Here is a 16,516-nt window from a genome sequence, read left to right as displayed (position 1 = left end):
AATTGAAAAGAAGTTCTTGGCAATCCCATATGCATGCAATAAATTTCACAATTTTATCTACGGAAGGAAAGTGCAAATTGATTCTGACCATAAGCCTTTGGAAGCATTAATGCATAAAGGCATTGCGGACATAATGTCGCCGAGATTACAAAGGATTGGGGTAAGATTATCTAAATATGACATAGGAGTAAAATTTAAGCCAGGCAAGTTCATGCATGTGGCAGATTTATTATCGAGGAATTTTATAAAAGATGAAGTGGATGATGATAAATTTATTACAGAAATAGTTCATACTATTGACATGACTGATGAGAAGAGAGAACAATTTAGGACTGAAGTGGATGCTGATGAGGATCTGAAACTAGTAAAGAAATATTGTATACAAGCGTGGCCCAAAACCTTGTCAAGAGGAAACGATTCAATTAGGTATTATTATTATATAAGAAATGAACTATATTTACTTGACGGACTAATATTTTACAAAGACAGAGTTATAGTCCCAAAAATATTGAGAGAGAGCATGCTAAGATTATTGCATTCGAGTCATTTTGGCATTCAGAAAACCCAACAGAGAGCAAGACAGATATTACATTGGCCACAAATGAACAAAAGTATAGAAGAATGGGTAAAAAATTGTAGCAAGTGTGAGATATTTAAAAGTCACAATGCTAAAGAACCACTATTACTTAGAGAGTTGCCTCAAGCACCTTTTGAAAAGGTAGCAAGTGATATATTAGATTATGGTGGACAGTCATATCTAGTTCTGATCGATTATTTTTCTAAATGGCTCGATATAGTGAAAATTATTTCAAAAACTTCTCAGGTGGTCATAAAGGAGTTAAAGAAAATTTTTTCAACACACGGAATACCCTATGAAGTCATATCAGATAACATGCCTTATAATTCGTGGCATTGTCAGCAATTTGCTAAAGACTGGGATTTTCGGTTTGTAACGTCCAGTCCCCGCTATCCACGGTCTAATGGGCAGGCAGAACGAGCCGTTCAAATTGCAAAAAACATGCTTAGAAAGTGTGACGACTTAGATATGGCGCCCCTGGAGTATCGCAATACCCCAATAAATGGAACAGATAAAACACTGGCCCAATTAGTGACTAACAGGGTTCTTAGATCGAAGCTACCATCAAATAAAAAGCACAAAGACATAAATCTAAAGGAAGAGTGGGAGAAACTACAGGCAAAAAGAAACGAATATAAAAATTATTATGATAGAAACACCAAGGTAAAAAAAAAAATAGTGCCAGCAGAGAATGTAGGTGTCAGAGAGGGTGGAGAATGGAGACCAGGTAAAATTCTGGAAAAAGTAGATGAGGCACTCAGATCTTATTTAGTGCAGAAAAAAAATGGGGAAGTGGTCAGGCGAAACAGTTATCACTTGAGGCCTTCCCTAGTTAAAGCGGAAATTAAGAAGAATACTGATTTCGCACATAATGATAGATCATTAAACCTCTCATCTGGGAATCAGAGTTGTAGAGTAGAGGAACCTTCAACCTCCCAGATGAATGCTGAAAATAGAACTAGCGCTAGACTCAAAAGGGCTCCAGTGCATTTTAAGGACTATCAAATGTAAGGGGAAAGATGTCATATCAGTAGGTTATGATTACGGTCACGGGGCTCTAGGCACAATGTATGGAGACTCTTTGTCAGTTGTCACTACAGTCAACATCATTGTTAGAACATGGGTTTTGGGATATTGTTGATTCTTGGAGACTTTGTTAAAAAGTATGTTTAAATAAATGTATTAAACCCAATGAAATATTATTACTTTATTATTTTCTTGCTGAATTTTAGTATCAAAACCGGCAATATACACTTTTTAGTATCAAAACCGGCATTCTCCATTTTTTTTTCAATTCAAAAAAAAACTGTTACTAATGTAGGTAAAGTTTCTTCACTATTTGCTATCATTTGTCATTGTCTTATAAATTAAACTATATTTGTTTCGATATCACCTAAAATAAAGGCACATCATTTTTTTGCGTTTTACTCCAAAGTCAAAATTATGGAGAATGCCAACTTTGTTACTAGGACCCTCAATTTCTCCAAAAAAAATCGAGAAAAGAAAACGACGATGTACTACATGATCGAAGTCGACTGGATCACACTAATAACAGAGAAAAATCTTTCCTTCAGTAGCTGAAATAAAAGAAGCAGTTACTAGACTGAAAAATAACAAGTCAGCTGGATTGGATATCATTAGCGCAGAATTAATAAAAAAGGCAGAGACCCCCTATGAAATGCTTGACCCCTCTATTAACTGCTTTTTTCTTCTTCTTTAAGTGCTGTCAGCGTCATCACTACCTTTACTCTATATACCACTGCTCTGAAGAGTTTTATTGAACTGCATCTAAACCAGTCTCATAAATTTTTCAACCATGACACTCTCCTTCTTTCGAGAGTACTTCCTTCTCCTATCTTTTCCTGTATTATTAATTTTAACATTTCATATCGCTGCCTACTCATTACGTGTGCCAAATACTAAACGCCACACATGAGTTAATCGTGAACATATGAGATACCGGAGTCACTATCCCGTTACACAAAAAGGAATAAAAACTGAGATTCAAAAACTATCGGACAATATGCAACAATTGTAACAAAACTTACAGCATATAACAAAAATTATGTGATACCCATTTTTTTTAAAACTCACTTTCTCCATATTCTCACACAGTACAAAAATTACCATTTTATATACACGGACGCATCTAAGACCATAAATGGAGTAGGAGCATGCTCTGTGATATCACATGAACATTCCGTCGATAAATTGTCTCCTAAGACAAGTATTTTTACAGCAGAACTATTTGTCATCAATAAGGCCCTAATCTTTATTCTAGAAAAAAAACTCCCGAATCTCTTTTATCTGATTCACTTAGTTGTCTGACATCAATTTCTCAGATTTATCCCTCTCATCCAACATTACAGCAGATTAAGTTAATTTTATACCGTATGTACCAAAAAAATTTGACAGCAGAGTTCCTCTGGGCACTGTCACACGTTGGAATAGATGGTAAAAAAAGGCAGATAGTCTAGCTAGGTCCACAGTAACCAATACAGCCGCATCAGTGGAAAATCTAACGGTGCATTTAGATTTAAAACCTTACTTAAAAGCAAAATTACACGATGTTTGGCAAAACCAATGGAATAGAAGCACCACTAAATTGATAGAAATAAAATCCGTACTTTCATGAAACTTCTGGCCTTCAAAGCGACAATATCAAGTCTTGATAACGTTTCAGATTAGGACACGCTTCTACAATACATGAATACTTGTTGAAGGGAGAAGAGGAACCAGTGCGTTTTGTTTGGGAATGTAAAGTAACAGTGAAGCACATTTTGATTGACTGTCCAATATACTCAGTTAAAAGACTATATCACCAAATTCCAAAAACATTAAAAGAACTTCTAGGAGAATCTAAATACGTAGGTGATTTGATAGAATTCTTGAAATCTATAAACTTTTTTAATAAACTTTAATGCAATACATCAATAATTAAAACAAAAACAGATTACTGGGAAAGATTCACAAAAGGACTAGAGATGGATATCTATGGACAATAGAAACAAGTATGGCGCTTCATAAGACAACAAAGAAGCGAAATGAAAGAACTAGTTGAAATAGAACACATACAAGAGGATACATGGGTGGCCTTCCTGACAGAAATGTTTAAAGACCGAAATCTTTCAAAACGATATGAAAGAAGGAATAAACAAATTAAAAAACAGAAAGTCACCAGGAGAAGATCAAATACCAAATGAACTCTTAAAATATGGAGGTGATCACCTTGTACAACAACTGCAACTTCTTATAATCACCACGACCAGAATACCAGATGAATGAAGGAGAGCGATCATGGTGATGTTCTTTAAAAAAGTAGATAAGAAATACCCCAATAATTATCAAGCAATAAATCTATTAAATACAATACTCAAATTGACAACAAGAATAATAGCGACAAAATAAACGAACGAATATCTCTACAAGAGGAACAGCAAGGATTTCGGACAGGAAAATCATGCACGGATGCAGTTTTTGTAATAAGAATAAAAAAATAAAAGAAAAGTCGCTGGAATACAACAAACCAGCATATATGTGTCTGATAGATTTGAAGAAAGCGTTTGATAGAGTGAGAATTCGGGACGCGATACATTTATTATATTATGAAAAGGGAATATCACTGGATTTAGTAAAAACCATTGAGAATATATATAAAGATAACAAAGCTATGGTAAGATGTAAAGGAAAACTATCGCAACCTATCAAATATGAAGCTGGCATTAGACAAGGAGATTCGCTGAGCCCATTAATATTTAATCTGATAATGGATGAAATTATAAAAGAAAGTTAAAAAAAGAAGAGGAAATATAATGGGAGAAAAGGAAATAAGGATAATATGCTACGCCGACGACGCCATAATAACAGCCGAAAATGAAGATGACCTACAAAGATTAATTAAAGAATTCGAAGACACGGCGCTCATATACAACATGGAGATCTCAACAGAGAAAACTAAAACGATAGTGATATCAGCGGAAACAAGACGATGTAAACTAGTCGTAAATAATAAAATAATAGAACAAGTGATGGAAACTGAACACTTGGAAATAAAACTGTCAAGCTACGGAAAAGTGGAAGAAGAAGTACAAAAACAAGTGAACATGACAAACGGAGCAGCAAGATGTCTCAACAACACAATCTGGAGAAACAAATATCTCACAACGGAAACGAAAACCAGGATATATAAATCAACAATAAGACCGATAATGACGTAAACAGCGGAAACAAGAGCAGCTACGTCGAAAACACAAAGACTACTGGAAACAACAGAAATGAAAGTCTTACGAAAAATAACAAACCGAACTCTAAAAGACAGAGTAAGAAGTGAGGAAATACGAGCGAGATGTGGTATAGAGGAAATAAACGAGTGGACCAAAAGAAGAAAAGTGGAATGGAATCAACACATTGAAAGAATGACAGGAAATAGAATAGTACGAATAGCAAGAGACAAATCGCCACATAGAAGAAAATCATTGGGACGACCTAGGAAAAGATAGTCAGACCACGTCAATTGATGCTAAAAACCGAAGTAGAAGAGGCAATAAGCCTATTTATAAAGTAGGAAGAAGAAGAAGAAGATCAATAATTAAAATATATATTGTATACATTATTATGTAATTAATATTTTGTATATGCTTATGTATGTCTTTACCACTTTTTGTATTTTTTTTATATTAATAACCCTAAGTAGTTGAAGCAAAACGAATAAAAAAAACATAGTGTTTACAAAAGGAGACAAAATAGAATATAATAATAAATCAATAGATTTTTTAAACATCATAAAACAATAAACGATTACGACAATACACAATTCAACATCTCATCCTACATAATATAAATTTGCAGCCTACCATAGCATGTTACATAGATTAATAGAAATTCTTATGTCGAAAAACAACTAGGATTAAATATAATTAAGCAAAGAGTAGAAAATAAATAAATAAAATTTTAAATCAAAAATTATTATAAGAAATCCCCGAAATTAGTATTTCCACCACTAGAGAAAAAACCCAGTACCTTCTGCTCGATTACATATACAAGCAAGATATAAAGGAAAATAGCCAAATACGTAAAAAAGAAAGGAACAATACCAGCTTTCCGAACAAAGAACAACTTAAGCACTTCACCTTCTAGGCCATTATTATTCTTTTAATGGTCAATTTCAAATTCTTTACATTCAAAGTAAAGATCTTACGCTATCTTTATTAGAATCAATGGAAATTACAATAATTCTGATTGACCAACTTGAGACAAACAGTCCTCCCCTCCCCAGCTTATTAAGTTGAAGACTATAAAGAGTAAACACATACCAAAAATAGATCACTTGAGAAAGGCGAAACAGCTGTAGTGATAATAAATTATAATACATTTTGTGGAAATTTTTTTCAGTGTTTTATTGTTAGATAAAATAATTTATTATGCATGTTCTTGATTGATCCACTTTTGTGATTTTTAGTGCTTGCTCTGCTCAATCAGTTTTGCACCTGTATGCACATTGTGTGTTGTTTCTTATTTCGTTTTTTTAATAATTTTGACAATCGCTGTAACTTTGTCAAATAAAGATTTAGATAATTAAAAATTATAAGTATTAATATTTCTTCATCTATTTTAGTTAAACGACAAACAACAAACACAAAACTATCGTAATAATGAAATGTTAGTTTAGATAATGCAACACTGATTACTTTTTGATTTTATTTCGTACAGGATATAATCTTAACAATATACTGAATAAAGAAGGAGCCTAATAAACCACATAAAAATCCATTTAGCTGGAAATACAATTGATTTCGGTACGCTACAATCTATTCTGCGGTATTCTAATCCTGAAATGCGTACTCTAATTAGTTAATATCTTTTAATAGTAAGCGAAATACTCTATTAGATTTAATATTACTTTTCTATTATCATTAAGATACGTTGTACAATATTGTTGTGTTCTATTATTCGTCGATTTGGTGGAATGCGGACATCGAGGCACTAATAAATGAATGTATAGCAATGAGAAGAAGGTTAACTAGAGCAAGAGGCAGAGCATGGATTAACCCTGACGTCATCGAGGAAAAGTACCGCGCAAGGAAGAGGGAACTTTACAGGAAGATCCGTACAGAAAAAAGAAGGCACTGAAAAGAGCTGTGTGAAAAGCTGGATGAGGACATCTGGGGTCAGGGATACAAGATCGTCATGAAGAAGTTCCATGCGTATCCTCCTTACGAAATGCCTATGGACAAGAAGCTTAAGGTAACACGAGAGCTCTTGGATGGCAGATGGCATGGTGTAGGAGGGATGAAGGAACTGAGCGGGCTGTACCCTTTACCATGGATAAACTTGTCAAGGCATTGGGTTCACTCAAGACGCGTAGGTCCCCCGGACTGGATTAGTGAAGGGTCTAGGACTGACGGAGACTGCGTGGCTTCTGGAACACATGAATTCACTGCTGGAAGCACAAACCTTTCCTGAGCCTTGGAGGACATCGAGGTTAATACTGCTCCTTAAGGCTAGGGAAAAGTATCGCCCCATCTGGCATCTTCCATGCATCAGTAAGCTGTATGAAAGGATGCTGCGAATACGCATAGACGACATGATTGAGAGGTCAGATGGTTTATCTCGGAGGCAATTTGGTTTTTGTAAAGGGAAAAGCACGATTGATGCAATCATGAATGTACTCGAAGCATTGCGCAACAGAGGGGATGAACATCGCCGGGCGGCCCTGCTATTGTTTTATATTAAGAATGGATTCAATACTCTGCAGTAAAACGAGGTAATGAAGGCAATGGAGAAGGGAGAATGTCCTGGTCCCCTGATGAATGTGGTGGAGGAGTATCTGTCCGAGAGAAGGATTATGGTGGAAAAGGGCACGATCGCGGACGTGACGGCCAGGGTACCCCAGGGATCTGTCTTGGGCACGATGCTATGGAACCTGGCATTAGACGGGATTATGCACTGTGAATACAGAGAGGGTACAACCCCCTTCGCATTCGCGGATGACCTCGCTGTTCTGGTAGTGAGACTTGCGGCAGGGAAAACCGAAGTCATCATTCTGAAGGAGAAAAGGAACAGGCAAAGTGTTGAATTACAATGTGCGGGAGCATGTCTAACACCCAAGAAACAAGTAAAGGTAAACAAGTAAAGGAGTGACATTGCACCAGAATGGAAAATGGGGGGAGCACGTGCGGGAGGTGGTACGGAAGGCTGCGAATAGTGCGGCTGCGTTGGGGAGGGTGATGCCCAACATTGGAGGACCGAAAGACGAAAAAAAAAGTATTCGTCGATTTGCTTTGCTAACTGGTATTGGTAAAACTAACGACCTATTTTCATACTTACTTTCTCATAGACCCAAATAATGCTCTTTTTAATTTTATGTCCAGAGTCCCCCATTACCGTCCAAATTTCCTGAACAATTTTTGGTAACGACTGCAATTTAGATTTAATGGCTAAGTCGTCAAAAACTGTGATGACAATACCGGTAAGGTCTTTGACATAAAAGTCGTTAGCATAGTATGAATTATTTAGAAAAGCTTTGAGTTCTTCAATATCATCTTCTATGATAGTCAAGTTGCGTAGATCTCTATGAAAATCTTGCATGAATGGTTTAGAGTCGGTCCAGATACCAATAATAGCATCGATAGTTTCAGCTTTAATGTACTGTTTGGTATTATTTATCGATTCAAGTGTATCCTGGTAAAATCGTCTCAGGCTTCCTCTTATTCCACTCTGAAATAAAAAAGTCTAATTAACACGTGTATATAAAATTCAGGATATTATTATTTTTTACTACTGTTTTATTTTATTTGTCAGTAATTAGCTTATATAGGTAGCATTGTTTTAAAAGGGGCACTGCGGCACATGACTTACAAGGGGCGCACTGTACTTTAGTAGAACACCGTAGTGTAAGAAATTGTTGCACGAAGCTAGTCTCGGTAGTTAAAGATCATTTAAATGATCTTCCTATCTGTCAGCAGAAGTAATATTTCTACAATATTAAATAGAGAACATACAGTTTTATTTACCGACCAATACAGAAGTTTGTTGGCTAAATTTTCTCCAGATACTGTACTTCTATTTTCATAAGGCCACACTATCTTTTCACAACGACTAAGGTATGGTTATGATATATGGTGTTCTTATATCCAAGCCTTGAGTTTACTCCAAGTTTTGATTACAGGCAGGTTCTTCCATTATTCCGCTGAGAACGTCAACCCTCTGGATATAAAGTTTGGACCACTTTAAGAAGTAATCCATTTAGAATTTTGTAACATTTTAAGCTAGTATGAGGTGATATTAACCATATAAAGAAGTAACGTAATATGCTGAGATATTGATCTTTATATCATTAGATAGAAAATGGGAAATTTAAGTGGCAGAATTTGTTTGTACTTATAAATGTCAGACACAGATTGAGCCGTGAACCATTACCATTATTTTTTGTGGACTTCGAGCCTCAAACGAACAACAACGAAATATTTGAACTTCAGTATATACAACATTGTAAAATAAGGGTAGAACCACCAAGAATTAAAAGAAATACACCACAATGTACACGATGTCAAGAATATGGTCACACTAAAACGTACTGTGCAAAACCATATAATTGCGTAAAATGTACTGAATCACATAACACAAAGGACTGCAAGAAACCCAAAAACACGCCAGCAACTTGCACTAACTGCAACGGAGACCATCCTTCTAATTACAGAGGATGTTCTGTTTATCGTGAACTACTAAATGTTAGATACTATGACAAATCAAAACAAATCAACACTCAAAATCCCAATCCCAATGTAAATATACCTAACCAACATCATGCTCATAATTTCAACGGAATCAGTTAGAGAGATGCTACCATTGAAAACATAAATGCAGATAACAACAATGAATTAGCAGATAAACTATCAGATTTCCTAAACGAATTCAAAAATATGTTATCTCAACTCTTAAACCAAAATAGCATGACTTTAACTATGTTAACTTCAGTCATTAACAAAATAACAAAATAGTTTTCAAGTCACTACGCATTAAGTCGTGGAATGCTAATGGCATTTCAAACCATATATTAGAAATATCACTGTTTTTGAAAATATATAATATAGACATTCTTTTAATATCTGAAAGCCATGCCATACAAAGAACGGTTATTAAGATACCTTACTATACTATGTATTATGCAAACCATCCAGACGGAGGAGCACATGCAGGTTCTGCTGTTATTATTAAATCAAAAATCAAACACTATGTAGTCCAACCTTATATTACGGAAATAATTCAAACAGCAATCAATAAAATCGAAACAAACACCTCCCTCAGTGTATCATCAGTCTAAAGTCCACCTAGACATCCAATTTCAAGCGAAGAATATCATGATTTCATACAAACTCTTGGATCCAAATTCATAGTAGCAGGAGACTGGAATGCCAAACACACCACATGGGGTTCCAGATTAATCACGCCTAAAGGTCGAGTATTAATGAATATCATCCACCAAAAATACTTAAGATACTTATCTACGGGAGAACCCACATATTGGCCTACGGATGTAAACAAAATTCCAGATTTGGTAGATTTTGCTGTAACAAAAGATATATCTGACACTCATAGTGCAATAGAGTCAAACTTCGATTTAACAACAGATCACAGTACAATAATGATAACTTTAAGTACACACATAATATGGAGAACACCATTACCCAAACTCACAACTAAAGAAACAATCTTTGGCTGACCAATCACAAACCTCGTTATTAACTGCGTTGTCATTGGCCTCCCGGCGAAAGATTGCTGCGAATTCGCAAACACAAAGTGTATAAAAGAGCACATCTTACGATCGGGATCTAGTCGTCTTACACTACCAGCCCTGCTAGACCTTGTTGGCCGAGTGCCTTTACTACGATTCTTACTACGAAATACTACGAGTTTTATTATTACCTGAGTGAACATTTCGTCGAATTAAGAAGACGATTCCAAAGCTCTTTAGTGTTTGAGTGAATACGAAGACATGTGGCTACGATATCATCCGAACCACAAGAGGTAAAAGAACCAGGGATTGTTGACTGACCCTAACAACTCGGAGGGAACGTTTCCTGGCCAGATAGACACCATCAGTGAAATAGTGAAAAGTCTTATAGCTATTTCGGATCTTGTCGAACTAACACAGTGTTTCGCTGGTCCACTGACGGTTAAGGGTAAATAAAAGCCCCAAGTGGGCTTGAAATTGCTTTTCACTCGGTGGCCGAGCTGCGGTAACACTTCGTCACCAGAAACCTTACGGAAATAGTAACCGTCCTTACAGGATCGCAAATATTGTTTTTCGAAAGGTGGCGATACGGAGTGAGGGGCCGTCTAAGAGTCAACACTCTGCCATCGTTCCTGTACCTCTCGAGAAGTGTGAACGTGGCAAGTGCCGGCATCTCGGTGGGACTCAAGACATACACTGTGCCCAGAATATTAAACATATATATTCATGTAAGACAAATTAATGTAAGAAATGCCTCAAACTGTTAAAGTATTCTGGTTGTCGGTGTCCCCTTGTCGACCACAAAGGCCCCTGTAAACTTCTCGCTAAGCGGAAGCCTAAACTCCACGAACACGAGGATGGAATCGAGAAACTGACGATCGTCCTCCAGAGCGGCGGTCGTAGACCATCCAAAAACTCCGAATACCTCGGAGGATGCTACGGCCGTACGACAATATGGCTAAAGTTATATTATTACTATGATCGTAAAATTTTTGTTGTAATAAAAAAATGCAACTACTGCAATATATTGCTCTTACGTCAAAACTTACCGTTACATCCGAGATAAGCTCAGGTCTCCATTTCAAGCTCGACGTTATCAGTCTAGAATGATTAAGACGTAGGTAATACGCTACATCAGAAATTCTCCTATCGTCATAGTCGCGCCAAATATTAAAAAGTGCACTTCTAGCGTCTGGAATCACCCCATAACTGTGCAAACTCTGGGTTCCGTCTAAAATTAATATGGAAAACTACATAAATAAAATGTTGAAAATTATTGTTCTTTAAATAATTATCTAACACTAGGTATAATTTACAATAAATAGAATATGTGAAAGAGAAAGTAATAAAAAAGAATACACTAAATTTTATAATATAAGTTCGTTTCTTGAAGTAAATCTAGTACATTCTACAAAGTAGTTTTAGATCTGATGCTAGTTGAACAGATTTGATGTTTTATTTGTTTGTAATTGCTTCTTTTGCAGCAGTATCAGCAGTCTCATTACCTAAAATGCTAACGTGTAAAGGAATCCAGATTAATGTTATGTTTGTCCCAAATGAAGTGAGACAGTGTGTTGCTTCATGTATGGCATTAACCAATGGACGTTCGGAATGAATATTTTTAATCGAGTCGATGGAGGACATTGAATCTGTACATATTGCAGTGTTCTTGGCTTTAGTTTGGTTACATAAGCCTTTTAATGCTTGTAGGATGGCGCACAGCTCACCTGTATGAATAGAGGTGAATTGTAAAAGGCGGAACTTCTGAATGATACTATTTGAAGTTATAACAGAATATCCAATACCTGTCTCAGTTTTAGATGCATCTGTGTAGAGAATCTCATCATATGAGTTTTTGTTAACCAGCTCTAAGAAATATTGCATCATAATTTGGCTGTTGGTTTCATTTTTGTGATAATTATTAAGCGAAAGGTTAATTTTGGGTATGTTATTAATCCATGGAGGAGTTAATGACAGTATATGTCCAGTATCTGTTATTTAAAAATCAACAGGTAATGAAAGGAGAAGTAACATTTGAGATAATGTCTGGTATTTATTATTGGGCTCACAATTATAGGGTTTGTATTTTAGCCTATATATAGGGTTGTTTCAATTCGAAGACACTCTAGCAAAGTATGTCAGAAGAAGTTGTTACCTACGAAGCGAAAGGGGAAGTTCACCTGTTTCACAGCGAAGACTTTCGGTGGGACTGGATCTGAAAGCTCCGAGACATATTCGTAATGCGGTATTCTGAATAATGTCAAGAGTCCTTAAATAGGTCTTTGATGCTGACATGTATACAAAGCATCCATAATCCAGTAGAGAGCGAATGAGAGATCTGTATACCTTAATTACTATATCTTCATCAGGTGATGGTTTACTAGAGATTTCAATAGATTTGATCTAGCTAAGCAGTTACCTTTGAGGATTGTAATCTGTGGTTTCCATGTTAGTCGACTATCAAAAATTAAAACTAGTATCTTGTGTTCGTTAGCTACTTTAACGGAGTACTATTTAATGTATATATATATATATATATATATATATATATATATATATATATATATATATATATTCAGGGATTCTACAGTATTCACTGCCTTCCCTCGCTCAACCGTTTCCATCTCTCTCTGTTGTCCCATTCTCCATCGTTTAGGCCTCTCTTACTCATGGCGTCGTCTACTTCGTTCCTCCAGGATTTTCGGGGTCGTTCTCTTTTACTCTTTCCTATGGGGCTCCATTCGGTTATTCTCTTTATCCATCTGCTGTCACTAGTTCTTTTTACATGTCCATACCACTTTAGTCTTTTTTGTTCTATGTATGTTAGTATGTCTGTTTCTATTGATGTTCTTTGCTTTATTTCGTCATTATTTCTCCTATCCATTCTTGTTACTCTGCAGCATCTTCGCAGTCATTCCGTCTCTTTTGCTACTGTCTTACTGCTGTTTTTCATGTTTATGATCCAATTTTCAGCCCCATATGTCATAATACTTCGCACTAATGTTTTATAAATCTGTGTTTTTGTCTTCATATTTAGGTGTCTATCCCACCATACTGAGTTAAGTTAATTGCTGTTCTTGTTTGTCCTAATCTTTGTGTAATTTCTTCCTCTGTTGTTGCCTTTTTCGTGATTATAAACCCCAAGTATTTGAATTTATCCTTTCCTTTGATTGTTACGTTGTCATAATCTGTAGATCTTCTATGTCTTCTATTTAATGTAATTTGAGGTAATAATACGCTCCGTGTTCTTCTACTGAATTTGGGTACTTTTGATTTTTCAGCAGAGAAATTAATACCAAAGCATAGACCAAGAAGTTAGTTTATTTAGTGCTTTTTGGATTAAGTTTGTAGTTAGTAGTTAGCATATAAGTACTTTACTGGGTTGTGAATATTCTTGCAAATATAAATAAAGTGGAACTTAGAACTGATCGTTGGAGTACCTCATTTTCCTGAACGTACGTTGAGGAAGCTTTTCCGTTAACTGATACTTTGAAGCGGTGGTTAGAAAGAAACTGTTCAATAAAAGATAATGTTTTCTTCGCAATATTGTATTCTTTCAATATGATTAATACAGTAGAACGTAATAGAGTGTCTAAGGCGCTCTCGATGTCAAATGATGTTGCTATTAAATCTTGCTTATTTTGAAAGGAGGTTGTGATCTCTGTTTATAACATTACTAAGTTGTGCTTCGTGATGGACGGAATCTGGATTGAGCTGAGTCTAAAATTTGTGTTTTTCTAGATACCACATAAGTCTTTTGTTTATTAGTTTTTCTAGCAGCTTACACAAGGTGCATGTCAATGAAATGGGACGGTAGGAATTTGGATTATTCGGTAGATTTGTCCTGTTTCTTGATTGGTATAACGATAGGTTCCCTCCATAATATAGGAAATTTCTGATTGGTCCATATTATGTTGTACAGTATAAGCAATTTTTTTACGGCAGAGATGGGAAGATTTTTGAGGAATATAAAAGGGATGTTATCGGAATCTGCAGCTAAATTCTTGCAAGTTGGAAGAATATTTAAGAGTTCTTGTAGTGTAAATAGAGTGTTTAAGACAGTAGAGTCAAATTTGTGAGATTGGGAAGGATATTGTACAGGAGGATTTGTTTCTTTAAATACGTTCCTGTTTTTAAATCGTTGATAGAAATTCTCGGCGATTACACTGACGATTTGTTGATCATTGGTTACTAAATCACTTTTATGTAAAAGAGCTAGAATTCTTGTGTGCGTATTTTTTCTCCGCATTTAATTAATTTTCTTCCAAACTTGAGAAGGGGTAGTATTAGAAGTTAAAGTAAAAATGTAATTTTTCCGTGAGAGTTTTTTACTTTGTTTTTAGATATACCTCACCTTGGCTCTAAGTTTTTTAAAACAAATCAAGTTTTCGTCACTTTTGTTTCGGCGGTACTTATGAAGAGCAGTTTTGTATTCTTTTACAGCAGTTGCATAACGTTCATTCCACCAAGGTGTTAATTTTCTTTTAGAAGTTATTATACTTTTTCCTACGTAAATGTCAGCAGCAGATGTAATGCATTTGTTCAAATTATCGAGATCATTATCTATATTTCCAGAGAAGAAAATTTGTTCCATTTGTCGGTCTACTTCAGTTCTAAAACTTGCCCAGTCAGCATTAGAAATCTTTCACTTTATTACTGATGATTTTTCTTCATTATTTGTTATGAGGATGAGAAAACGGTTACTATCATATAGATCATCTAAAACATTTCATGTTAGAGAAGGATATATTTTGGAATCACATATACTTAGGTCAATCGCTGAGAAACTTCCTGTTGAAATATTGAAATGAGTGTTGGAACCATTATTTAGAAAACAAGTGTCGGTAATGTTAAGTACGTTCTTTACAACTTTTACCTCTGCCATACGTGGTTTGTGAACACCATGCAATATTGTGGGCATTAAAGTCTCCGACAATTACAAATGGTGCTGGAAGTTGAAAGATTAAGTCTACCAGTTCAGCTTCAGTAGGATTGTAACTCGGTGGGATATATATACTGTAAATAGTTATTTTTTAGGGCACCATATTGTTACTGCGATTGCTTCTAGGTTTGTAACTAAAGATAAATATGTCGAGTAGACGTGTTTTTCGATAAAAATTGAGGTTTCTCCACTTGCTCTGAGACATTCTGTTTTTACGTGATGATATCCTTTGTAACCACTAAGATCAATATTATGATTTGGTTTGAAATTGGTTTCTTGTAGGCATATTATATTTTGAATTGGTGTCGCTGATAAGTTGTTTGATTCTTTCTAAGCGGCAAAAGAATCCGTCACAATTCCAATGAGTAAGTATGAAAGTTGTTGGTGATTGGATTTTTCAGAATGTTCTGAATGTTTTGAATGTTCGGTTGGGACATCATCATCAGAACTATTAAGAGATGCTTATGATACTAGGCTATCTGTGTCATCTTATTCTGAAGGTAATTCCTTTTTGAGCCTCTTTAATATTTTTGTGAACTTGTCTTTTAATGATCTGGTGGTTAGGTGTTGATAAATTGCATACATGTTAGATAAAAGTGAATTAATGTCAAAAGTAACTTGCTGGGCTTTTATTGGGAGATTACTACTTGACGGGGCGTTCCCACGAAAGGCTAAGATGATCTGGTGGAGTAGAAAAGCTTTGGGGGTTGTTGGTATAAAGATCTTTGATTATTTGCTTTAATACATTTGATATTTTGGATTTATCTGTGGGAACAATTTTTGACTTTTTCTTTTCTATAGGCATTTTCTATAAGTCTTTAGATCTCGTCACATCAGTGACGAGTTTTCAAGATGAGGAGTAGATATTAGTTAATCAGCAGAGTGGGAGTCCGTTGTGCTAAGTGGGCTGTGCTTGTATAGGTTCATCAGGTAATTGTTCTAAAGTAGTAGCTAATGAGGTTTTTGTTATCGATCATTGTTTACCGGCAGATTGAAGAACGTTGGAATTTGGACAATTTGTACAACTCTCAGCTCTATGGTCAATTTTCTTTTAAATAAAGCATTCCATTCTATATACGGTATGGTGTGGAATCGAATTCAATGATGAGTGAAGTCTGAAGATCAGAATTTTTAGTAGGTGGAATTCTATCTGTATATTTGTCTTTGAAATGAGAGGATGTGGCTATATTCATCTCCTTGAATTCCAGCTTTTAACAAAGAGACGGAAGAAGCAAATTTTAAATTAAGGCCGTTTAAAGCATTT

At 35.4% G+C, this 16,516-nt stretch overlaps 1 protein-coding gene across 2 annotated transcripts in view; it reads right to left on the bottom strand.

Moving 5' to 3' along the window:
- Positions 1–16,516, bottom strand: part of Apoltp (Apolipoprotein lipid transfer particle) — a 1,459,665-nt gene that overhangs the window by 365,619 nt on the left and 1,077,530 nt on the right. For both annotated transcript variants that reach the window (XM_072546518.1, XM_072546519.1), the window contains 2 exons: positions 11,360–11,541; positions 7,904–8,293 (listed from right to left, as the gene is read on the bottom strand). In XM_072546518.1, the coding sequence (XP_072402619.1) occupies positions 7,904–8,293; positions 11,360–11,541 (572 nt within the window). The remainder of the gene's footprint in view (positions 1–7,903; positions 8,294–11,359; positions 11,542–16,516) is intronic.

This window comes from Diabrotica undecimpunctata, chromosome 10 (assembly GCF_040954645.1).
Source record: "Diabrotica undecimpunctata isolate CICGRU chromosome 10, icDiaUnde3, whole genome shotgun sequence".
Lineage (NCBI taxonomy): Eukaryota > Metazoa > Arthropoda > Insecta > Coleoptera > Chrysomelidae > Diabrotica > Diabrotica undecimpunctata.
This window is presented reverse-complemented; position numbering and strand designations above follow the sequence as displayed.